The 27,016-nt window shown below is 37.7% G+C and overlaps 1 protein-coding gene across 2 annotated transcripts; it reads left to right on the forward strand.

Moving 5' to 3' along the window:
* On the forward strand, positions 1-23,878 carry LOC127448347 (nuclear factor erythroid 2-related factor 2-like). 2 transcript variants are annotated; one of them, XM_051710799.1, is made up of 5 exons: positions 1-196; positions 16,121-16,393; positions 18,060-18,152; positions 18,280-18,426; positions 21,279-23,878. In XM_051710799.1, the coding sequence occupies exons 1-5, from the start codon at positions 158-160 to the stop codon at positions 22,506-22,508; spliced, it is 1,782 nt and encodes a 593-aa protein (XP_051566759.1). In that variant the 5' UTR covers positions 1-157; the 3' UTR covers positions 22,509-23,878. The 2 variants fall into 2 exon arrangements, with proteins under 2 accessions (XP_051566759.1, XP_051566760.1); XM_051710800.1 differs by having other exon boundaries at positions 21,282-23,878.
* The last annotated feature ends 3,138 nt before the right edge of the window (positions 23,879-27,016 follow it).

Below are 27,016 nucleotides of genomic sequence, written 5' to 3' on the forward strand. Positions count from 1 at the left end.
ACTCCATAAACAGCATTTCCTCCATAAGTTCATCATCTGCCGACGACATCCGACGTATTTATTTCAAGCTTTATTTCATTACGCTCTTAAGGATTACATACGAAGAAGTCACATCAGGAGTTACGGCGCAAAAAGGAGAGATTATCTCTCAGAAATAATGGAAATTGAATTGCCTAAAATGCATCCAAGCCAACAGGTAAATGTTATTATTTAATAATTTATTGTGGCGCTCATGACGAATGTTTTGTTCGCCTTTAAATGTAGTCGAAATGACTGGAAACATCCGAAATGTTCCTAGCAGGACTGTTGTATAATTTTGCATTTTGAACCTGTTTTGTGGGGCATAGTGTGACGTGTATTGCTCATGTCTTAAATGTGTTAACAGATCACAATGGACAACACGCCGCTCACTTATTCCATGTGACTTTTCAGTAGCCTTAAAGTTCAGAAGACATAGTCATCGGGCATGTTTTCTTCATTACTGAATTGTGTGAAATAATTGTAGACGTAAAATGGTCGAAACGTGTTTTACTTTTCCCTGTATTTAAGGAGGCGTTTCCATATCCCAGTGTCTGATCTTGCGTTTTCACCCAAAATTCTGCATAGTCATTGAATGGGGCCGTCCTAAACAAAACGAAAATGGTGGAAAAAGTGTAAAAAGAAAAAACCGTGCCGAAAGACTAGTGATGTCTTGTGAAGTTGGCATACAGCTGAACTCCTGTCATTGCGATCAGTAGTTGCGCTTTGATGTTTTTGCGTGTGATCCCGCAGTAGGTGCTCTTTCTGCGCATGCGCACTCGCCGTCAGCGCCTTGCACAATAGCAGGCGGCTCCAATCTGGAATGTGACTGTTTACTTTGCGCTTGTGTCCTGACACTAAAATGTGATCCTCAGCTTGAAGAGATTAGTCCCCATCACTGTTAATGTTATTCTTTATGCCCAAATGAAAGAAAAAAAGACCTTGGGTGTTGCTGAATCATTTTGGTTAGACCTAAACTTTATTAAAACATTAAATGACAATGAAGAGTCATTGATAAATCGTACATAATGCTTAACACATCAGCAGTGCATGTACATTCACAAATAAAAAAATATTTTAATCAAAATTTATTGTTGAAGTTACAGTAACATTGTACATTAGGGTTGTACTTATTAACATTAGTAATATTTGTTAACTACATTAGTTAACATGAGATAACAATGAACAATACTTTTAATGTTAACTCAAGCATATATACTAATATTTAAAATTGTTAAAATGTGACATTAATTAATGCATTATGAGCTAACATGAACAAAGGACAACAGTATTTATAAATTAACATTAACCAAGATTGATAAATGCTGTAAAAATATATTGTTTATTGTTAGTTCATGATACCTAATGCATTAACTGATGTTAACGAACAGAACCTGATTGTAAAGTGTTACCCAAGTTATTATAATGTATGTTTTATTTTTTTGCACTAATGCCCAAAGTTTAAATCTGAACAGTTTGAAGAAAACCAAAATAGAGCCCGACTGATATGGGATTTTTGAGACCGATACTGATTTTAGAGGGGGAAAATTCACCGATTACTGATATGGAGGCCGATATAGTTAATGAAAATATATATAGCTGGAATGAAAACAGACCTTTTCAATGTGGATTGTGCACCGATTTATAAAAAGGTACTCAGAGGGCTGCTTTCTTAAATATTTTTATCAAAGAATATTTGACATTATTATTATACATTGTCAACAAATTTTAGAAATTAACACTGAGAAAATAAAGAATAAATAAAAATACAATAAATAGATAAATAAACATCAGTATTACTGTTTAGTATCAGTCAAATGCTGACCATATTAATACTACCGAAACAAGAGAAAAACAGCAGCAGAGGTGTTACACCGTATTCTGCTATACAAGTTCAGGGGAAACTTTCAACAATGGAAAACCAGACTTTTAAATATTACATTTTGTAAATGCAACGACTGGAATTGTTCGGTTGAAGGGGGTACCAAACTGTGAATCCTGAACAAAACAGTTTGGTGAATACATATTTACACATTAGCTTCCACTCAGCTGACAAGGGATGAAAGTAGCTACGTGGTTAGCTAGTTAGCTGTAAGCTCGTTGTCATGGAGAGTAAAAGACAGACATTGCTTATTTTACTTTCCAGCATTGTGTTTCACCAACTAGGTAATAATATAGCGTGAAATCAACACTCAGCAGACACAATCCACCACCGCACTGTTGTCTGCTGAGCTGCAAAAAGATAATCTGATGTTTACCTTTCAATCTGCTACATTACTGACTGCACTGACAAACTAAAGCTGGCTAACAGCAAACAGACATGAGTGACATGGTTGTCAGGGACAGGGTTAACGTTATATTAGTAATACTGAAAAGGGAAAATGATGGGGTCATTGTTTATTAACTTTCCACTATGTATTTCAAAAACTAGTTAGCAACTTACCATGAAGACACACAGTTTAACGCCACCCTGTCAGCAGAGCCACCGTCAGCTCAGAGTCATCTCTGTAAACAATGGAGTCGGAGCGCGCTCTGCTGGGCAAACTAAGTTATAATATCAGCCGACTGATATATCGGTCGGGCACTAAACCAAAATATAATTTTCTAAGGATTTTTATACAATCAGATGTCATACAGATGTGTTTAGATACATGTTACATTTTTCATATTTTTAAGTAAAAAGTACCACTCTTATGAGCTTTTTATCAATAGTATAAGATATTTGTTTTAGTATTTTCTGACATTTAAAGTAAAGTCTGCATTGTCTATTGACAACAGAGTAGTTAAACAGTTCACCTGTTTTGGGAACGTTGTGGACGGTGGAATAAAATGTGGGTTTGTAAACCTGTTTAACTCTAGCTATGTGCAGTCTCACCTGGACCGTGTGCAGTGGAAACAAACAAACAAACAAACCAAAAACAGAACAAGGGGTTCTCTTGTTCCTACAGTGGTATATTCCACATTCCTGCAGTCTTCAGAGGAACAGGAAGTGAGACAGGTGTGAAAAAGAATCTCCTCTTCATCAGGAAACTCTGTAGTTTTAATAAACAGCTCCAGTTTCTCGTTCCCACTGATGCGAATGCCTAACCTGGATAATGATTTCAACACTTCAGCCATTAATTATGTAGTTAGGTGTGTCTTGGATATTCTTTTCACTCCTAAATACAATCCCTTCCATATGGGCTTTGACACACATCAATACGCACATGCATACACGCACAGATTAGCCTCACGCAGACTAATATCTTCACTACAACACGTTTAATATATGACCTTTGACCTTAGTCAGAGTAGATGCATATTTAATTTGATGTGAAAGAAAACGCGGCTATAGCTAATTTTCACAACAAAAGTTTCTTGTTCTTTTATGGAGTTTTATTTTACGTTTTACATTTCCATTTTGAAATAGTTGAGAAACATATTTTTATGTTTGGTCAGGTGAACGTTCAACATCAGGGTATACAACAATATACTGTACCAAAGTCCCATTCAAGGCAAGTCAGTTCACTGAGCGGGAATCTTGGTAATGTCCCTGAGCAGCTGTTTTCTATGCAGGCAATGGGTGTTCAAGAAAATTTGATATCTACTTGAATGGGGAAAGACTAAACCACTCCAAACTGATTGTTAGGACGTTTCAGTAAATCTGACAACAATGCAAAGTCATATATTTTGCATCTTTAGCTCAAATCACGCTAAAATACTGTATTTTTCAGGCTGGTTCAGCTAATGCGTGTGCACAAAAAAAGGCGATGGGCTCTTTTACCTTTTCTGTCAGCCACCATATTGAGTGTTGCTTTTTCATCCATTTATTTTTCTACAAGTGGCCCATCATAGCCTAGTTTCATCTACCCTGACTAAGGTCTGTAATATGTGAAGAACTCAGACTTTCATCAAAAGGGGAGGATGTCAGCAAGCAAAGCACATCACATGAGCACATGCTTACTTAGATAAGATCAAAAGCACTGGAGACCAACACAAAACTTAGCGTACTTACTAAATATTGTTGCTAGGAAACAGTTTTCAGCCTTTTGCACTTTAAAGAAATGTGTTTTGAGTGTAATCAGAATGAGCTTTATTGCCAAGTATGCTTACACATACAAGGAATTTGTCTTGGTGACAGGAGCTTCCAGTGTACAACAATACAAATACAATACAAAAACAGCAGCAAGACAGATAATAATAAAAAAATAATTATACACATACGTACATACATACACACACATACATACATACACACATACACATACGTAGTGCAATCTATTACAAATCTGTTATCTGTTATGTACAGTGCAAATGTTTTTTGTTTTTTTTTTCCTCAGAGGAATGAAATGGCAGAAGAGGTTGGATGTGTTGGATAAATTATATATAAATTATAATTATTGCTCAGTGGGGCAGTTTAACTGTTCATGAGATGGATAGCCTGAGGGAAAAAACTGTTCCTGTGCCTGACGGTTCTGGTGCTCAGAGCTCTGAAGCGTCGGTCAGAAGGCAACAGTTCAAAAAGGTAATGGGCAGGGTGAGTGGGGACCAGAGTGATTTTTCTAGCCTTTTACCTCACTCTGGAAGTGTATAGTTCTTGAAGGAGGGGCAGGGGGCAACTGATAATCAGCAGTCCGAACTGTCCTTTGTAGTCTTCTGATGTCTAATGTAGTCTTTTGTTGCTGAACCAAACCAGACAGTTATTGATGTGCAGAGGACAGACTAATACACTAATTCATGTATTATTAGATTGATGACATATGCTTTTGTGATGCATTTGAAAACAGCAGGAGGAAATGTTTTGAAGGGCCTATGTGAAGAAATATTTCCACTCAGAGACAGCATCTCTAAACGATATGAAACAATGGATATGTTTGTAATAGCACACTACCAAACAACATGCAGTAAATATGTCAGAAAGGCAAGGTTCAGAATAGCGTACTACTACTCGATGTGTATGCCAGTATTCCATTATGAACACAGCCTCAGTCTCGTCATTCTGCATTGAGGAGAAAGAGAGTTTCTGTGCGTGCATGAGGAGGTGGTCCAGCCGGTCTTCTCGTGAGAGGAGCCCATTTAACAGTTATTTAAGCGTTTCATCATCCCTTTGGCTCCACCCCCATATGTTATCAGGAGTTGGAGAGGATGTGCGTGACTCGCAGTCAGTCAGGGTCTGTTGTTCTATGTTGCCATCTGGAGACCTCTGTGACGCGATTGACCAATCCACTCATTTATCCGACTGGAGACCTTGTTTATGAAATCATTCATTCCTTTTATATTGTTGTATGTATTTATTTGGAAATGTATGTGTCTGTTTTGCTGAATTTATCAACATAGATTTCCTGTTTTGAATTAAAGGGTCAGTTTTATTTTGTAGACGCATTCGTTTACACTGAAATACATAAAAATAAAACTGAAATTAAATTCTTATTGAATAAGTAATAAAACAAGTTTAAATAATATTAACAAAAATAATTGAAGAAATTTTAAATGCTGTCATTCCAACACTGAAACTTGGATAAATAAACTGAAAGTAAATTATTATTAAATACATAAAAATAAAATAGTAAATAATGGTAAAAAAATACATTGAAAATGTGATCATTTGAACATTGTAATGTAGAATTTTTTTTAAACATTTTTAATAAATAAATAATACAAAATACAATATATAATCATAATCATAAAAAAAGAAAATAAATTCTTAATAAATATTAGGACATAAATAAAATAGTTAACAATACATTCAATAAATTGACATTTTTTATTCCAACACTGAAATGTAAAAAAAATGCATTCTACATAAATAAATAATAAAATATGAATAAAAAGTAAATAATAATAATAATACATTGAAATGTGATCAATCCAAAATTGAAATATAGAAAAATGTAATTTTACATATTTTACATATTTTTGATAAATAATACAAAATACAATATATAATCCTAATAAATTATAAAAAATAATTAAATAAACTGAAAATAAATTCTTAATATTAAAACATAAATAAAATAAAATAGTAAATAATAATATTAATACATTCAATAAATGAAAAATGCTGTCATTCCAAAACTGAAATATAGAAAATTACATTGTTTTCAATATTTTAAATTCATTTTAATTTAATAAATAATACAAAATAAAAGAAATAAATGATAAAAATCAAATTAAATAATTTCATAAATTGAAAATGCTTTCATTCCAACACTGTTAGAATCTGCCCTCAGCCTTAAAATTAGAAAGTAGACATTCTGTGTCATATTTGATCACATATTTAAATGCCTGACAAAAACTGTTATGTGATGTCAGCACTGATGACTGATTCAGAGTCGTTTCCGAGAACTGCAGTTCCTCTATTCTCTGTACACACTTCTTGTCTGTGGAGTCCCCTGGGCCTTGTGATCTGAAACTATATAGGAAGCTGATTTTCTACAGATCTCCGTTCACATGCTCGACATGGTCTTTCTGACCTCATTAACAGATATATGCAGAACTTCAGAGAGTTTATGCAAACTTATTCTCTGTAAATCGTTAATCGCGATCTTAATTTGAACGAACATGATTCATAAATCCCAAGATCAATCTTTCACTCAGTGCGCAACCCTCCACTATTAGAATTAGAGGAAATCACTCGCATTTGCAACCAAATTTCGTGCTATGCGACTAAAGTGAATAAATTTGGCAACTGGCTGGTAAATGTTTACATTTCACTCACCAGTAATTGTGTAGTTTAGTCGTGAAGTGTTCGGCAGAGATATCCTTTCACAGCGAGTAAATGTTGTTCCATGTAATTTGTGTCCAAGGACGAGATCCACGCAACCCATTTGTCATTGAATAATGTCTCTTTTAATATCCTTTCTGTTCTTTACAGTCAGTTGTTGATAAAAAAAAAAAAAACAACAACTAAACCCCCAAAACATTTCATTCTAATCATGCATCGCACAAATGAGATAAAACCATTTGAGTCCTCTCTAGTTAACATGCACTCATTTAAAGGCAAAACACGATTTTTTATTAAAGAGACAGTACCGGTATTAGCACGTGTTCAACAAATCAATGTAAATACTTATTATGCAATTTAGCAATAAATATGTAACAAATAATATATGAAATATAATGTCTTATTTATTGATTGAATATATTTATTTGTTAAAATAATGTGACCAAAATGATAAAAAGGAATAAAATATAATGAGTAAAATTTATATTTTCCTAATGTACCTAGTGAAAAGGTCCCCTGTATAATTAACAGCATTAGCTTGGAGATAATTGCTTTTATATATAAGCAAAGGGGACATTATAACGGAAATAAACCCATATGAATTGAATCAAGAGCTTGTGAATCGGAATCAAATTAAATCAGGAAATCTGTATCAATACCCAGCTCTAGTAAATACATGGAAAAGGAGGTTACAGAGTGTGTAATAGTTTTTCACAGAAATTGTTGATGTAATAGTTTTTAATTCCTACAACTTTAAGTCAAGGAAAGACAGAGGCCAAGGTTTTGTAAATATTTTTCTTACTTAAACTGGTAACAATTTAAATGACCAGAATTAACTGCTTTTCATTCTAAAATAATAATAAAAAAAAATGGCCTCCATATTTCGAACAGCACTATGGACCCTTTTCACACTTCCGAATTTTGGAATGTGAAAGTAACCAATTGCAGCGTAAACTTTGACAACAGTGAATGGGAGACCACGGCAAATATATTTTTTGCTTACCCATTTGCAGTGTTGGGTAATGTTACTTTAAAAAGTAACTCGTTAGAATATTGCGTTACTCCTTAAAGTAACTTCATTACTTTTGAAGTAACTTCAAGTTATTTTTATGGAAAGTAAAGCATTATGTAAATTTTGTGTTACTTTTGTGTTACTTTTTTTCCTCACAGCCACTTTCTCTTCTGCTATGCTATGCATTCCATACATGAAAGAGACATTACAGGTCATGCTAGCTACTGTACAATACTCATGTCAAAACAACATGGTAAACAAACAGATATTTAGAAAGTCTACAGCTAGTATTTATTATAAAGAATCAATAACATGAATATGCCTGATTTGTTTTTCCATCAACATGGCAGCCAGTATGAATAATGAAGAGTAACCACTGTCTTACCAAAAGCAGCAAAGTCCAACACTTGAACCTGCATCATATCTGTCATCATGATCTGTGCCAATCGACAATGTCAGTAAACTTATGTTTTTCAAAAGTCAAGATAAAATTCAGTGGGGAATGCCATTCTGACATGTTCAAGGAATAAGTCTGATGAATAAATGAATATTTTTCACTTAAGTCATCTCAGTGCACGCTTGTTTTGAGTTGATCCACGGTGCGTACAGACGCCACAAGAACAAAGGCGCATGCTGACTTAAATGGAATCGTTTTTAATGCTACCAAAATGTCACGAAAACAGTTTGTTTCATACATCAAACTACTTGGTTATTATAAAACAAAAATATAGAATCTTTTTAGAAAGTAAGACATTTTCTCTGCGTACACAATCGACGTAGAACGTTGCTCGGAGCCACTGATCCAGAGTCAGCTTTTCTTACCCCATTCTCCCAGTTACGGGGAGCTCTAACATGGAGCAGTTCGGTTGCATTAGTCAGTGAATTGAGCATTTAACCCTGTGTATCATGTCGTGGCCAGTGGAAGACTAGTCTTATAATCCCTCTGCCTTTTTTTTTTTTTTTAATGCAGTGTGTATTAACACGAATTAATCGCGTTTCACTCAACCAAATGTTGTTGACCTCATATCACGCTAAAAACATGAAATGAGCATGTGCGTTAGCGAGTTGATTGACAAGCGATGTCTGCATCTAAAAGGTGATTGGCTCTTTTACCTGCAAGGTGGGATACTGTTGGGTACTAGAGCTTCTTGGTTGGGCGTTCCAATTTCTCCCATTCATATAAATAGTAGTGACTCGTCTCTGCTAAATAGACTCTGGCCTCACACTCTATAGAACTACAATCCAATCATGCACTACATCTCCTCCCCGAAGTTTGCACACTTTTACTTCTGATTTCTTGGAATACAGGGACAGTAGAGGTGTACAAAAGCAACGCATTACTTTATTTAAAAAGCAACTCCGATATTAAGGTCTAAAATAAAACAATATTGCATTACTCGTTACTAAAAAAGTAATCTGATTACGTAACACACGTTACTTTTATCGCGTTACCCCCAACACTGCCCATTTGATCCAACATCAAAAGAAAAATGCCACTATTACGTTTCCACATCTTTCCAAATGAATAAAAAATAGAGAGCAGTGGATTACAACTGTCAGAAGAGAAAAGGCCAAATTTACTGTCACTCTCTCAGCAGCTGTATTACAAACCTTATCGCATCTGTGGTAACTCTTATTTTAAAACTCATGCCAGTGTATATTCTAATAATAAAAAGTATAATGTTATAAATGTACACTAAATAAAAAAAAAATTGCACATTTAAATAAGGCAGAAACACGTCATCAAAGTCTGTGAAAAGGGTCCATTACAGCCAAGTGGGCGTGGTTATCTGCCAATACCGATAATGTAAAAATGGCAAAATATTGGCCAACTGATCAGCCTGGCCTATAATAAGATGAAGGCCCTGTAATGTCTTGATTATAATCTGGATATAAAACTAGATTCAAAATCATGTTTGGTCATATTTCTGCTTTGATTTTTCTGTTATTAAGGATTGTGGCCTCTTAGCCACAGTATTGTTTTGTTTCTTAAAATAATCAATCGTTTGGGTTCAGAAGAACTTTATTTGTCGACTGGAGTCGTGTGGATTGTTTTGATGCTCCCTAAATATGCATTTTGGACCATCAAAAAATGGAGTACATTCACTTTTATTGTTTAAAGGAGGAGGCCTGAAATGAAATCCTAATAATTTTAAATTCTGTTCTGATGAAGAAAGAAACTCAGATACATCTTGGATCGCCTGAGGGTGAGTAAATTATCAGCAAATTTTCATTTCTGGGGAACTATTCCTTTAACACACACAAAACATGGAATCAACTTTTATCAATATACGACCCCCCTCCCCCCTCCTCCTGTCACCCAACATACATCCCAGTGGTCGGACATTAAATAAAAACAGACATGCATATAAACAGTTCAAAGAAAATAATCGATGACATGAAAAATTAACCAACAAAAAAGAAAAAGAAATCCACATATTAATTAATTATATATATTTAATAAGCTGTCCTTCTCCACTGCTCCTCCTTGGCAACCCTCTAGGAAGGCCAAATAAGTGCCCACTTCTTGCCATAAACATTCAAGCTGCCCAGCCATCTATGTGACATATTTTTCAAAGCCTCCAGTTTGCCTCCAGTCATGAAATGAGGGCACACCAGCCAACTTCCATCTCCCAAGAATCACCTTCCTGCTGATCAACACGCTGGTAAGGACCCAGTTTTTTATGTGTTTGTCCCCTACATTAAAACCCGTCCCATCACCCAAAATACAAAGTCTGGGGCAGAATAAAATCTGAGTGCTCAAGACTTCAAAGACATAACTCTGAACCCTCGACCAAACTCTTGAATCTTGGTACAGAACCAAAAAACTTGGGATATGTCACCATCCTCCAACTGGCATCGCCAGCATGTAGGTGTGTCTTTAAGGCCAAGCCTATACAATCTAGAGGGATTCCAATAAAAACGATGCAGAATTTTAAATTGAATGAGGCGCACCCTTGCATCACTAGACATAGACTTGACATTTTTAAAAAACCTACCCCATTCCTCATCCTCCAGTATTAAATTCAAGTCTCTCTCTCCCATAACTTCTTAAGAGATGTCAAAACCCTGTCCCCTAGACTCTGAATTAGCAAGGAATAGTACGCTGAAGCCTCGTAACACTTTCCAAAAGCAGTAAGCACCATCTCAAGAGTGTCTGCTGCTTTAGGGGGCTGCATACTACACCCAAAGGTGGTACAAAGTAGATGGCGCAGCTGTAAGTACCTGAAGAATTGAGATCTGGGAATCCCAAACCGCTGTATAATATTTTCAAAAGACATCAACACTCCATTGTCATACAGGTCACCCAGCGTAGCAACTCCCTTCTCAATCCATTCTGTCTAGCAGAAAGGGGACTTGTTAATGCACAATTTAGGGTTATACCAAATACTTGCGGCAAAGTTCAGGTAAATGTCCGAATTGAACACGCGGGAAACTTTTGTCCACACTAAATGCATGTGCGAGATAACAGGATGTGTCTTTACTTTTCTGGGCAGCTTGGTAGAAAGACTTTGCAATGGCAAGAAAAACGGCCAGGGAGGGGCTCTCTCAGGTGGAAGCGACCAATGCGGCAAATGTCTGAGACCAAAAGCATAATAATAAAACAAAATCTTGGGGAGACCTAACCCACCTTTGTCAATTGGCCTGTGTAACTTATTCAAATGCATCTGAGGACGATTACCATTCCAGATAGAGGATTTAGCTATACTATCAAACTGTTTAAAATAAAAGAGAGGGACTTCAGTGGGGAGAGACTGTAGTAGGTAGTTGAATTTTGGAATACAATTCATTTTTATAACATTAACCTTCCCAGTCATAGATAAATGTAGTGAAGCCTACCTATCCACATCGCTCAAACCTTTTTATTAAAGGGTAAAAATTAACTCTGACTAAAATCACACAAATTTGCTGGGAATAAAATACCCAAATACTTAATGCCCTGTTTGGGCCACTGAAAAGTGCCCGATTGGAAAAGCCGTTACTGGGCAGTACGCTGTTAGAGCAAAAGTTTCGGATTTAGACCAATTAACTCTCTATCCCGAGAACTTAGAAGGAATTAATAATTCTGTGCAGGCAAGGCATAGATCTAGTAGGGTCGGTGACAAATAATAAAATATCATCTGCGTAAAGCAAAAGCTTATGCGCTACCCCTCTGGCCATCACCCCTAGAAAATCATCTTCCTTTCTTGTCACGGCTGCTAATGGTTCCAGGGCAAGACAGAACAATAATGTGGAAAGAGGGCAACCCTGCCGGGTGACCCTATCCAGAGTAAAATAATCTGAAATTAATCCATTTGTTTGTATGGCCGCTACCGGGTGTCTATAAAATAATCTAATCCATCCAATAAAAGTACTCCCAAACCCATACATTTCCAAAATCTTAAAAAGATAATCCCATTCTTCCATATCAAATGCCTTTTCGGTAGCGACTGGAGTCTGATCATTCGCCACTGACCACATGATATTGATGAAACGCCTTATGTTATCAGAAGAGCTGCGGCCCCAAATAAACCCCACCTGATCTATATGTATAAGAGGTGTCATAACTTAATCGATTAGCCAACATTTTTGACAATATTTTACGTCTAGTTAGATCAGGGAAATTGGACGGTAACTCTTACACTCGCTTGGATCTTTGTCCTTTTTAAGAATCAGACTGATCCGGGTATTGTGTCATGGTTGGCAGAAGCTTTCCATTCTTTAATGATTCAGTATAAACTTCTAACAAAAGTGGAGCCAGTTCTGTAGCATAAGATCTAAAAAACTCAGCTGCAAAAACTCTCCTTCAGCCGATCTGTGAGCCAGGACTCTGTGAGCTCGCTCAATTTCCAGCTTATGGCCTGGTATGTCGAGCAGACTCGGGAAGAGCTCATCTAGGAATTTCACCATATCTCTGCCTTCCTCATGCTCAGAAATTCCAACAATTCAGACGTTGCTTCGTCGATTACGATTCTCCAAATCCTCCAGTTTTTTCCAAACACGTTCCAAATCTATCTTGGTCGCTAGCAGATTAGCAGATAATTCCCTCTCCGATGACTCCAGATAATCGATCCGTTTCTCGACCTCCGACAATCTTGTAAACAACTCAGAGAATTTAGTCTCCATAGAAGTGATCGATTGACATATCACAGCAAGATCCACCAAGTCTGTAACAACCTTCGTCAGCATTGCCAACACATTCATCAATTCACGCCAGATTTCTTTCAGTTCACTGTTCAAATTGAGTCCGGGGCTTTTGGCCTGTTTTTCAGGGGTGTCAGCTTGAGCACATAAGTGTCTTTTAATATCTCCAGAGCCTGAGGATTTTGAATTTTTTGACATATTGTCTTCCTAGAACAGTTAAGAATCAGGGTGTATCGAATCTCACCGGTTTATGACACAAATAGTAATAAAACTAGCAAAGTGCGCAGAGCTTGTCGTTCACACGTCTGCTCCTCGCATGGCTCACGTGACTCCCAAAGTGAAGCATCTGTTTAGAAATGCACAAGACATGATTCTGCAATACATGCTAGATCACAGCTATTTTGCCATCGTACTAATACTTAATTCTTTAGTATTTTCATAATACATAGCCCTCTCAATCTCTCTGTAATTTTCAGTATTGCATCAGTACCATTGGACTCATCGCTGGAGTAGTTCAGTGCTGTTAGTCATCAGTCAGCAGGACACAAACTGGAGTTTTTGTTTTCTGCCCTTATATTTGACAAACACTCTGATCTGAGACCTCTGTGTAGTTAAAACAACATGGTCTTGGGTGGCGTTTCATTCTCGGCTGCTGATTGGTTAGTTCAGAAGCACTGTACTGTGTACTCCTCCAGAATCTGGACAGATCTGTGTTGTGCACTTCTGCAGAAAGTCATAAAAACTGCTGTGTTTAATTACAAACTGTGAAATTCTAGTTTGCGGTATACAGTGTTAGTTTGGGGATACATGTAGGAAATTGAAAGAGAAGTGCTGTTTTGTTTTAATACAGTTTGGTAATTGGGCATTAAATGTAATACATAAAATGAAATGTGTACATTTTAGGTGCTGTAATCACCATTTTGTTTTTTACCATTTTTAATCACCTTTTTGCCCTCACTAGTTCATGTAAATGGTTCTGCGGTGCGGCAACTGAATTCTTAAAAGTGCAAATATTCCATGTAGTCTCTCAAGTAGTACGAGGTGAGTAAGTATCAGGTGCATGCATAATAATATTAAAATATTCTTTAAAATAGTTAGGAGAATTGAAACCTGGTCTCACAGAATTGAATATAAAGGCAGTCACAAACAGGACAAGAAGTGTCACGGCTAGGACACGGCACAGGTATCAAACACAGGGCGTGTCGATGCGGTTCACGTGACAGACACTACACACAATAGTTACCAAGGTTTTTCCCTTCTTAAAGAAAATTACTTTTGTGTGCCACTTTCTACGTTTTGCTGCAGTTTACTAGAGGTTCTTGAGGCACTACAACTGTGCATTTTATTAATTGTCACACAAATCACGAGTACAATTGCTGATTATGACTTTATAAACACTTATTTTTCACTCTAGTACTCACCCCCGGCTATGTTGATTTTTTTTTTTAAACACTTTAACGCGTCATTTGAAAAATAATTCATTTTAATGCTTGTATTACAGATCCACCTACGCATACACACTTATTCCTATATGAATAGCTTGGTTAGTAGCTCACCTGATAGAGTGTTAGACTTGATGCATGAAAGTGAAAGAGCCATAGAAGTGACATGAAATGACATGGTTGCTTCAGAAAATGTGCTTTTCATTTCAAATTGGCATCATATAACACTATCGGTTAGGGTTAATTGTTTGTTAAGGGTAAGGATGTCTGTTTTGTTAAACTCTCATTTATCTTTCCGGATACTATTGGTTAGGTTTAGGGTACAGTTTTAGGTTAAGGAGGTACGTTTTACTCATTAAAACCTCTATCTAAAATTCACCTTAAAAACCTTGTCTGATTACAGCCTCATTTCACTCACTTTTGGTGCCCCCTGCTGGACATTTCACTGGGAAACTACAGCCAAATGTGTAATGAAGCACATAGTTTCAGTTTTTCAAAAATGCTGCAATGCGCATGTAAATTTCATGAGATCAGGCTGGAGAATGTAAATGTTCAACTAAAGGAACTTCCTCGAAAGGAAGTCAGCTATCCAAAAACAGTCTATGAATGTTTTTTAGCCATTCTCTTGCAACATACTCCAAGCTGAAGGTCATAAATATGAAGTTTATATCAGTCATCTTCAGCTGCTGTGATACACCAAGTATGTACTTGCATGCGTGTGGGTGATTGCATAGTTCCCAGAGATGAAAAAGGAGAACCAGCATCTATTATTCATACATTCTTGTTGTTACACTGATGATCACATTGTGTATGTGCTTATCCGACACATCCCTCAGATAAGACTGAGCCCTCCGAGACAGTCAGGGTGTGGTCTAGAGGACTTGAATGCAGTGCTCTCTATGGCTTTATTCAAACATCCAGCAAAAAAACAAAATCACATTTATTGGTGGATCCGACTGTTTAGTTGTTTGACACACGAAATCTGACGTTTACAAACCAGATCCCAACCACATTCGTATGTGGTTTGAAATCCAATTAAAATCTGAATGGTCAGATCTGATTTCAAGTAGTTTTTTTTTTTTTTTTTTGTAATTCGAGTCGACACATTGCATAACATCATATTAACTGCACAATATTCTTTCGAGCCATGTCCAAATAGACTCATTTTTGCTCACTCTTTGCTGATATAGCTAGTGACATTCAATAGTGAAAAGAGTGCAACAAAGCGCACCAAAAGAGCTCTGCAGCGACCGCCCACTCGCAAGACACACTGTGAATGACGCAATCGAGTCGCTCTCCCTACACTCTCAAATTACTTAAGGCTTATATTTGCATATACTTGAATATTTTTTCTATATATTTTAAATATTGTTTCTATACTTAGAAACAACTTTAAATGAAAACTTGTATAGACAGTATTTCCATTCTTTTTAATTTGATTACATCATTCACAACGCTTAATGGAATTGTAGTTTATTCCCTCATTAAAGACATTAAGTACACAGTCTTGTCCATGTGTCTTTTTGTCCAATTTTCAAATACTTTTTTGGTTCAAATCAAAGTTTGTAATGTTGTGATTCACCTCGGAGCTGGTTGGTTTGGTTCATGGCTTTTATGACCTCTTTAATGAAGGAGTTTCGAAAATCCCATTGGAAAAAAATACTTCCGTAACAAAGACGGCTGAAAAAGTGGGTGGGTACAGTTGCACTTATTATGACTGAGTGAATAGGTGAGCAGATTCGGACACAGTATGAATGTGTTTATGATCAGATCAGTCCTAAAGATCGGATTTGAAAAGCAAAATGTCTCTTTTCTCTGTAGGATATGGAGCTGATAGATATCCTGTGGAGACAGGACGTGGACCTGGGAGCGGGGAGGGAGGTGTTTGACCTCAGCTACAGACAGAAGGAGGTGGAGTTGCGTCGACAGCGGGAGCAGGAGGAGGAGAAGCAGCAGCAGCAGTTGCGGGAACAAGAGAAAGCTCTGCTCGCACAACTCCAGCTGGACGAGGAGACTGGGGAGTTTGTGCCACGGACCACACCGGCCGCCAGCGCTCCGACGCAAGAGAACACGACAAATGCCGAAATCATACAGGTATGCACGCACAAATTCATCCAGTCGCAGAGCTGACAGAGAGGCTTGGGTGTGTCTCAGCCTATATGTATCATGTAGGCATGCACGTACACATACAACACCAGGGCAAATGATTCCAATGCCTAAATCTCAAGTAAAGAGAGGCTTTGTAATCTATCATGTACGTGTGTGAGTCTATGTAGGTGCTCAGAAGGCCACACCCTCCCCTCATATTACAGGGTGCAGCTGCCTTGTTGCTTGGTAACTGCAGCTTTGGCATAATTAATGGAACTCAGGTGGTTAAGGTTTCTGTGTAAATGCAATTATACAAAATGGAAAACAAATAGGAAGGCAAAGAACACGATACAACTTGGCTTAGACACTAAAGCTTTATTCGAATGGAAAACTAGTTCAGTCAAACAATCAAACTGTTTTTTTGGCTTACCTAACCCACATTTTTATTGCTCAGAAACAACTAAGAAATGAAAGCTATTTCTTTTGTGAATTTGAGAAAACAAATTTGTCTTGACAGAAATGTCTGTGATTGCGGATATTGTATTTTTTACACTCCATTTATTTGGATCTTTGTTGAATACTGTAACTAAAGCTAATTTTCTCATTGAGTGCAAATTTTCTGACTGCCTGTGCACCTTCAATATGGATGTTTTGTCAACTTTTCGGGGAAAATTGTTGCTGGTTTAAAGCTGAAGTATGTCATTTCTGCAACACTAGCACCACGGAACAGAATTGCAAAAATAATTGATGTTTTCAAAACAGCTTTCCAAATACGGCCCTTGTCTGCTGTTGTTCAAACCGTCAGATAGTCCCGCCCCAACTCACGGCATTGGTTGAGTAATGTGGGTGGGGGCTTATCGGGTCACTCTAAACAAACACAAATTTTATAGTACCACAGTGTTTCCAAGTGTTGCTTTAAGTACTTCTTGTTACAAATTCAATAAGTAAAATAAAAATAATAAAATCATAAAAATTAATACAATGCTAAAGACTAAATGTACACACACAAAGCATGCAACAGTAACACAACTACTTCACACATCTATGCAGATGCGAGTGCATTGCCAACACGCGGTCCAGTTTTTACATGCATAAGGTGTGTTTTTGCGTTACTGTGGCGGTAAAAGCCTCAGAACTCAAGGGGGCGACAGAGTAACTTTCAAAAGTCTGTGCCATTAAACTGGATGTGCTATCATTTAGGTAAGCTATAAATATATTGACATTAACTTATTTGCTCAGCAATATTCTCTCCAAACTGTTGCTTCCGCCATGACAGGAAAGAGAAAACTTGCCGTTGAAGCGGACAGTTCATACTAATGTCTGCTGTAGCACCCCTTATGGCAATGTTGAGAATGCAACATGAACTTGCATTGTGTAATGGACACATTTTGGAACGCAACAAAATCGAGCTTGTGTAGCTAGAAGCATCTGTGTTCACATACGCACAAGAGTGTTTCGGTCTTAACGCCTATACCTAGACAGTAGACTCTCTCACCCTCATTATAACTACAGAGATCAGTACATGTACATCCTGCGTTAATTGTAACTCAAAACTACTCTCAGAATAGTGCTTTAGTCTGGTTTACAAAGTACCAGCATTTACATGTATATCTCCCGCTTTGTGTATAGATGCAATGGTTTTATTTGGATGTATCTGACTGTGTACGTGCAGAATGGGGCGTTCGCTGAGGAGGGAGACGCCATGTCATTTGATGAGTGCATGCAACTCCTAGCGGAAACTTTTCCCCTGGATGAGCCAACAGAGGTAATTATGGGATATATTTCGCCTGTACAAAAACACTTCACACCTCATAGTAACAGAACACGTACTGTATGCTGTACATGTTAGTAAAATTGATTCTAATTTTCTCTCTCCTATTTTGTGCATGTAGCCAGCTCCGCCCTGCCTGGATCCCTCAATTCCCCCTTCAACAGAGCTTATGATGCCCCCAGACATGCCAGGCTTTAACCAGAATCCTATGTTGCCAGGCTCTCTGGATCAGGCATGGATGGAGTTGCTCTCCCTCCCAGAGTTGCAGGTAAGCACCCGTACACCAGATGGCATCAGCTCTAAACAGCACCCCAAATAAAGCTAAACAGTAGTCAACACTTTATACCACGGTTCGCACAAGATGCTTGAAGTACTTGAATTTGGCTTTTTCAAATTTAAGTCCTGGAAAACCGTTGAAAATAGCCATTTTTACCAAGAGGTGCTTAAAAAGTTCTTGAATTATAGAAAATCTTAAAATACATTGGACGACAGACCACTGCTGAAGCAGGCAGCGCATATACAGTGCTGTCACGTGACACCTGTTACTTTTGGCAGCGCTGTTCAGAATGGGCCAATCACAATCAACTGTTACTGGAGGATTTAAAAATATATATTTTATAGATACTGCTGTGGTAGATTTAACAAGTATGAATCCTTGCAACTATCAGTTTTAATTACAATTTACTCTCCAGATTTGATATGAGATGTAAAACGTTTTGAATGATTTGAATGCAGATCAATGGAGGATTCAGTTTTGTGAGTCGTCTAGCGCTCCCTTGTGTAAAGAAAGCTTTGTGTCTCACAAAATAGTTTATTTCTGACAGCATTTGGGTCAATATCAAAATATGTTGACAAACATGTCCCTTGACTTTTTGTCATGAAAATGCTTTCAAATAGCGAAATAAATAAATACAAATTTGTATAATAATGATATGAAATGGCTTGACTCTGAAAATATATTTGAAATTGTTAATTGCCTGAAAAAGTCCTTGTCCCCTTCATCTAGTACACCACTTCTATGACATGTAAAGTTATTTGTGTATTTATTTTGTACTTATTTTTAATAAAAGCATTAGTGGAAGGCCGAACGAGTGTGCAAAAAAGCTAAACAAAATTATTATTAATAATTTAAATAATTTAAAAGTTTTTGATTTCATGGCATTGGTGTTATCAATGTTAAAACCCTTTTTTTTTTTTTATAATACAAAAATTTGTGGAAAGGAATTTCAGAGGCTGCTTAAATATGTATATAGAGATTTTTTTGCAATTTGGGTCAGTTTCTCAAGTAAATCTGTTGTGTAACTTTAGAAAACATGGAACACAGCACGTGAGTCATATGGACTACTGTTTACAGATCCAGTTATTCACTTTTGTTGGAAAGCGAAATGCATTTTAAGGGAGCACACTACAACTGCACATCAATTTCATCATGAATGAACCAAGAATTGTTACTGTGAGAATATGTCATTAAAGATGCTCATTGTTGTACTTGTAATAAGTGGTGTTTTAATGACATCTCAAGCATAGTCCTTGAAAATAAATAAAAATGTGCTTTAAAAGTCCTTGAAAGTCCTTTAAATTAATTTTGAAGCATCTGTATGAACCCTGTTATACAAACCTATTATGGCAAAATTACCCATGCTTAAATTGATAGTTCATCCATAAAGGAAAATTCTGTCATTTACTAAGCCTCATGTTGTTCCAACACAAAAGGAGATGTTAGGAAGCATGTTAGTTTCAATCACCATTCACTTTCATTGCATTTTTTGTCCATACAATGAAAGTAAATGGTCACTGAGCCTGACATCTCGTTTTGTGTTCCATGCAAGCAAGTCATACAGTACAAGTTTGAAACAACATATAGGTATGCAAATGATGACCAGATTTTCATTTTTGGGTGAACTATTCCTTCAAAATCAACATGAAACAGCATTCACAACAAATTGTACTACTGGAATGTTAAGTTTTACAGATTGAAACCTTCAACTAGAGTAAAATGTCAGGTGGTAGTCGTCTGTTGTGTACCAAAATGGAGTCAGAATTGAATCCCTGTGCAGCCTAGGTGACATCAACAGAAAGGGAAAATCGTTTCAGATGAATCGAGCACAACAAGACCAGATCAAATCAAATCAAATCACTTTATTGTCACACAGCCATATACACAAGTGCAATGGTGTGTGAAATTCTTGGGAACTACCAAGAACGTGTAGTAAAAGTAAATATGATTAATTTTGATTTCATGTTGACTTTGATAGATCAGAGACAATTCCTGTGAGGTACCTCTTAGTTTACTCTGGTTTGACCATGTGTTTTTAGGCATGAACAACCCTGTTGCTGAGCAACAACCAAATGACCCTCTCTGAGCTCAGACTGCGGCTTTACTGGTGACTCAGAATTGTATACTTCACTTGTTTTTGTTTGAATTCAACAGTTTTTCCATCTATACACTCGGACAGGTTCATAACCACAAAAAAACAGTATTATGTACTCCAGCAGAGTGAGTCAGACTAGATTTTTGAAGAAAACGTGAGTGGTGCTTTCCTGTGATAAATTCAACCCCATGATGCTAGGATGTTGTTGGTGGTTTTTAGCTCATTGCTGTCTGGTTGCTAGGGTGTTTGGAGAAGTTGTCAGGTGGTATCTTACTTGCCCAAGTCAAAAGATGAAACCCCCAAGTCTCTATTGTATTCTGGTCCCTAGATGTATGTGATTCCCCAACTTTTTGATGTGGGTTCCCCAACTTTTTCCATGTACTGCCTCGTCTCACACACGGTTGAGTGATCAGCCTAAAAGTATACTTGCACGAGCCCATATGATTGCGTTCGATGCAAGTGCACTACGACTGCTTTGTAATGATCTTTTAGCACAGTCAGTGGCAGGTGCATATGCCGATGATGTGCAGACACAAACCAGACACTCTGCATGTACTGTGCGCAAGACATAGCGGCCTAATAGTAATTCTTCCCTTAGCAAGCACCAAGTCAAGTCAAACTTTATTTATCAAACTCACCACTAATGATAGTTTAATCCCAACTCATATTGAAGCCCCATTTTGTGTCATATAGATCTTCATTTGTATTATGGTGTTCATATAAGGGTCTTTTATTCTTATTTTTTTAGCAGTGTCTGAACATGCAGATGCAGGAGACATTGGATATGGATGGATATATGAACACAAGCCCATCTGGAGAAGCACAGGACCCACACTACAGACAATACCTGCCTGGGATGGACCATCTCTCCTCCACCCCTGCAGAGTTGTGTCCTCCTGAATACATCAACACCTATGATGGATCCTTCAACACTATGGTTTCACCCAACCTCAGTCAGATGAGCCTGAATGGCCCAGAAGTGAGCTACGAGTTTGGATCTGATGAACTATGTAAGCAGTTTTATCCTAAAATGGAAGTTAAACTGAACAGCGGCTCAGTGACTGCTGATGGAGGAAATATGGTCAGCCAAATAGCTGAGATTCCCAGCGATCCTCCAGTGAACCCCATGGATCTCCACAGCTTTTCTCCTGTAAACATCAGCTCGGGAAAACCAGAACTTATGGTGGAATTCCCAGATTCTGATTCTGGGTTGTCTCTTGACGCCAGTCCTCATATGAGTTCTCCAGGGAAGTCCTTGCATGGAGATGGATCCTACAGTTTTAGCGATTCCGACTCAGAAGATATGGACGGTAGTCCAGGAAGTGCAGAGTCAGATTATTCCGAGATATTCCCGCTGATTTACCACATGGATGTTGCTCAGGTGACTCTCTTGGAGAAAACCCCGGTAGATCTGCAGGAGATGAAAGTGAAAAACCCAAAGATAGAGCCGGCAGAGGCCAGTGGCTACTCCAAACCTCCCTTCACCAAAGACAAGCAGAAGAAACGCTCCGAGGCCAGGCTCTCCCGTGACGAACAGAGAGCAAAAGCCTTGCAGATCCCCTACACTGTGGACATGATCATCAATCTTCCAGTAGATGACTTCAATGAAATGATGTCCAAACAACAGCTCAATGAGGCTCAACTCGCCCTCATCAGAGACATCCGCCGCCGGGGCAAGAACAAGGTCGCTGCACAGAACTGTCGCAAAAGGAAGTTGGAGAACATTGTGGGCCTCGAGTATGAGCTGGACTCGCTGAAGGAGGAGAAGGAACGCTTGATGAAGGAGAAGAGTGAACATAGCACCAGTCTGAAAGAGATGAAGCAACAGTTGAGTACTCTGTACCAAGAGGTCTTCAGTATGCTTAGAGATGAGCAGGGCAGGCCTTTCTCGGCCAAAAAATACTCCCTTCAGCACACCACAGATGGCACCGTTTTCCTGGTTCCTCGCCTTAAAAAGACTCAAGTTAAGAATGACTAGATCTGTTCCTTCTCTTCCCTTCCATACTTGCTTCAGTTTTTTGGTACTGCTTTTCTCTTGCCAACATTGTGTCCTAATTAGGCGCAACAAGCGATAAAAGCAACATTTGTGTCATAACCAGCCATTATCGCAACAAGCAGCAGGACAATTATTTGCTCACTACATTCTATTTCTTGGTTAATTCTTTCATGTCTTTATTTTATGTGGCGTAGAACTGGATAACCTACTACCTACCATGAAATCTCATTGATCAAAAATACTGTTCCACATAACTGTACATAATGATGTGTTCCATTCAATTCAAAAAGTTGAAATTTCTTACAAGGAAGAGCAGTGGAACGCCATTTGATGTTAGACAAACCTGCGTGGTTATCTGCAGCTCCAGTTTCGCTGAGGTGCAGATGCGTGACATCATGAAAATATTTCAGCACCCAGGGAGATGTACAGAGTTAATGATAAACATTCACTTTTCTTGAAAAATATCCAAGGAGCCAATGTTCCTTCATTACAAAATAAAACTTGTTTAGCAAACATTTGCAGGTACTGGTAATTGAAAACAGTAAATTATACTCCTTTGATACTGTAAACCTGTAGAATAAATGCTAGCAATGCTGACAGTCCCCCAGCCACTGGGTGTTGCATCATGAAAGGCATCCGGTGTAAAACCTGTGCCAAGTCAAATATGTGGATCACGGATGGTCTGCTGTGGCGACCCCTAACGGGAGCAGCCGAAAGAAGAAATGCTAGCAATGCTACATCATTTGCCTATTTGGTTGCAGTTTTGTTTAATTACAAGCCATTTTCCAAGCATCTGGCAATGGAATGTAGTTATGGTTGGAGATCGGAGATGGCAAGTGTCCCACATGACTGAATGGAACGCACCATAAACTTGGAATATGTTCTGATTGGCTGCGATTGTGTCACATTGTGCTCAGTTTCACATTTAATGCAGACTGAATGTCAGGAACCTGTTGCATGATGCCTTGTTAGGATATGGTGCAAGTTTTATGAACAAGAAAAACTAAAAAGGAGCGTATTTTGCTCTGATGGAATGGCAGAACTATTATATAAGTTTCGTGAATTCTACTTTCCTAATTTTCTTAATCTGTGCTAGATTTTCTACTCCTTTATATTTTCTCTGAGATTCTTTTACCTACATGGTTTGTAAATACATTTATACTTTATTTGCTGTTGAGATAGGATAAATGTACAGTATATAAAAATAGATTCTACATTCTAGTATGTTAATAATTGCGGTGATCATTTTAAGTCAGCACTTAAGTCAGATTTTATATCTTAATTTACAATTTTATTGCTATTTTATCTCGAATTTATGGCTTTATAATAAATAAACAAGTATTTAACAGTAATGTCTATGGCAGTTGTTTTAAAATGTTCGTTGTTTTATGATGAGATGGGGGTCTAATGGAATGAAAGAGGAACTGGATATTAACAATAAGGCAGAAGTCACAAATCTATAAAAGTAAAAAATGTATGAATATCAATGAATTAGTGACATTTGATTTGTATTCATTTTAAATAATTGGTTAAAAGTCACTGCAAAAATGGCTCAGAAAAGTAAATAAAGGCAATGACATTCACACATTTTAAATGTAGCCCAATTGTCCAAATACTGTTCTAAAGCCACTGGCTGTCCAACACCATGACATAATAATCTATTGAGACAATGTTAAGCATTATTTAAGAAGAGTTTGGGGCTGTAATGGTTCAATTTCTTTGAAACAGCCTTCATATTTACTACATCCACACCATCTACCCTAATTTGTGATCTTAAACCTAATCATAAGCTTTAGTGACAAAGAACATTTTTGTCCAGTGTGTTCCACTAACAAGTTTCATCTGAATACCTTCATCCCAACAACCCCAATGTTATGCAACAGAGCTCATGTCAAAGCCCTTCTGGACAAAGTGCAGTAGAACAGGTCAGTTTTTTTGCACTGCCAGGCACTCACTTACTCACACACACACCAAGCCCTCTCCTTTCATACTACAGGAGCTCCACAGTCTGCTAGTTACACTAAACAAGCAGGGCCAACATGTTGAAAGACCTGGATTTACACGTCATGATGTATCCGTTTACAGTGTACATAAAATTTACTGGTTGATAAAAGCAGGTGATATAGCTCACAAATGAATGGTGCTATTGTTCTAATGACACATTTTAAGCCTTGTGACGGCATTAACTGCCTTGCTTTCGCTCATATCGACTAGCGACCATGTTTTATATAACTAATGATGTTTTTCAAACCAAACTGCCCGTCAATCTGGCTTTTAGTGTTAGGGTTGTACATGGAGCACTTCATTGCAGTTTTAAGCCGTCAGAATGGCATGTGATTTATCAAGGGCAGCAGCAGAAATCTTAAACATCTAACCAGGATTACGACCTGAATTCAGGGTCACAGTAACAAAGTTCCCGTCACAGGGTTTGGAGGAAGATAAGAATTGCGTGAGCAGAAATAAACACAAATGCAACACACACAAGAAATGTAAACAATCACATAGGATTTAAAGCATTTTATTAAACAAAACCACTTCATTTGCCAGTGCATTCGCTGACATTCATTTTCAGCTACATTAGAAATGTGCTCAAAAAGAGAAGTGGTGTGATAAGAACCCTTCAGGAAAAAGCCCTGGTCACATTTAACCTTGAATCAATAGAAAAAGAAAAAAAAAAAAGTGAAATTATATTATGCATGAAAAAAATAATACGAATGTGCATGCCATGGATAGTCGACATTGGGTTATCCATTCGACACGCAACTATTTGAATACCAAAATCACTATTCAATATTCTATACGTGCAATAGAGGTCCGACCAGAACTTGACGAATTCCGACAATTCGCCGGTTTTCCCAGCTGTGTTTGGGTCAGTCTTTCCAAGTATTGGGGCTGTTCAAGCATGCTTTTGTGTGCATCTGTACTGTTTATATATATATATATATATATATATATATATATATATATATATATATATATACAGGTGCATCTCAATAAATTAGAATGTCGTGGAAAAGTTCATTTATTTCAGTAATTCAACTCAAATTGTGAAACTCGTGTATTAAATAAATTCAATGCACACAGACTGAAGTAGTTTAAGTCTTTGGTTCTTTTAATTGTGATGATTTTGGCTCACATTTAACAAAAACCCACCAATTCACTATCTCAAAAAATTAGAATATGGTGACATGCCAATCAGCTAATCAACTCAAAACACCTGCAAAGGTTTCCTGAGCCTTCCAAATGGTCTCTCAGTTTGGTTCACTAGGCTACACAATCATGGGGAAGACTGCTGATCTGACAGTTGTCCAGAAGACAATCATTGGCACCCTTCACAAGGAGGGTAAGCCACAAACATTCATTGCCAAAGAAGCTGGCTGTTCACAGAGTGCTGTATCCAAGCATGTTAACTGAAAGTTGAGTGGAAGGGAAAAGTGTGGAAGAAAAAGATGCACAACCAACTGAGAGAACCGCAGCCTTATGATTGTCAAGCAAAATCGATTCAAGAATTTGGGTGAACTTCACAAGGAATGGACTGAGGCTGGGGTCAAGGCATCAAGAGCCACCACACACAGACATGTCAAGGAATTTGGCTACAGTTGTCGTATTCCTCTTGTTAAGCCACTCCTGAACCACAGACAACATCAGAGGCATCTTACCTGGGCTAAGGAGAAGAAGAACTGGACTGTTGCCCAGTGGTCCAAAGTCCTCTTTTCAGATGAGAGCAAGTTTTGTATTTCATTTGGAAACCAAGGTCCTAGAGTCTGAAGGAAGGGTGGAGAAGCTCATAGCCCAAGTTGCTTGAAGTCCAGTGTTAAGTTTCCACAGTGATGATTTGGGGTGCAATGTCATCTGCTGGTGTTGGTCCATTGTGTTTTTTGAGAACCAAAGTCACTGCACCCGTTTACCAAGAAATTTTGGAGCACTTCATGCTTCCTTCTGCTGACCAGCTTTTTAAAGATTGACATTTTCCAGCAGGATTTGGCACCTGCCCACACTGCCAAAAGCACCAAAAGTTGGTTAAATGACCATGGTGTTGGTGTGCTTGACTGGCCAGCAAACTCACCAGACCTGAACCCCATAGAGAACCTATGGGGTATTGTCAAGAGGAAAATGAGAAACAAGAGACCAAAAAATGCAGATGAGCTGAAGGCCACTGTCAAAGAAACCTGGGCTTCCATACCACCTCAGCAGTGCCACAAACTGATCACCTCCATGCCACGCCGAATTGAGGCAGTAATTAAAGCAAAAGGAGCCCCTACCAAGTATTGTGTACATATACAGTAAATGAACATACTTTCCAGAAGGCCAACAATTCACTAAAAATGTTTTTTTTTATTGGTCTTATGATGTATTCTAATTTTTTGAGATAGTGAATTGGTGGGTTTTTGTTAAATGTGAGCCAAAATCATCACAATTAAAAGAACCAAAGACTTAAACTACTTCAGTCTGTGCATTGAATTTATTTAATACACGAGTTTCACAATTTG

The sequence above is a fragment of the Myxocyprinus asiaticus genome, chromosome 11, assembly GCF_019703515.2.
Source record: "Myxocyprinus asiaticus isolate MX2 ecotype Aquarium Trade chromosome 11, UBuf_Myxa_2, whole genome shotgun sequence".
Taxonomy (NCBI): Eukaryota; Metazoa; Chordata; class Actinopteri; order Cypriniformes; family Catostomidae; genus Myxocyprinus; species Myxocyprinus asiaticus.

What these genes read in the sequence shown, in the direction of transcription:
- LOC127448347 (XM_051710799.1), top strand. Translation starts at nt 158, where the DNA reads ATGGAAATTGAATTGCCTAAAATGCATCCAAGCCAACAG. An exon ending in AAATGCATCCAAGCCAACAG is followed by an intron (nt 197 to 16,120) that starts GTAAATGTTATT and finishes TTTTCTCTGTAG; the next exon opens with GATATGGAGCTGATAGATAT. An exon ending in TCTCCCTCCCAGAGTTGCAG is followed by an intron (nt 18,427 to 21,278) that starts GTAAGCACCCGT and finishes TTATTTTTTTAG; the next exon opens with CAGTGTCTGAACATGCAGAT.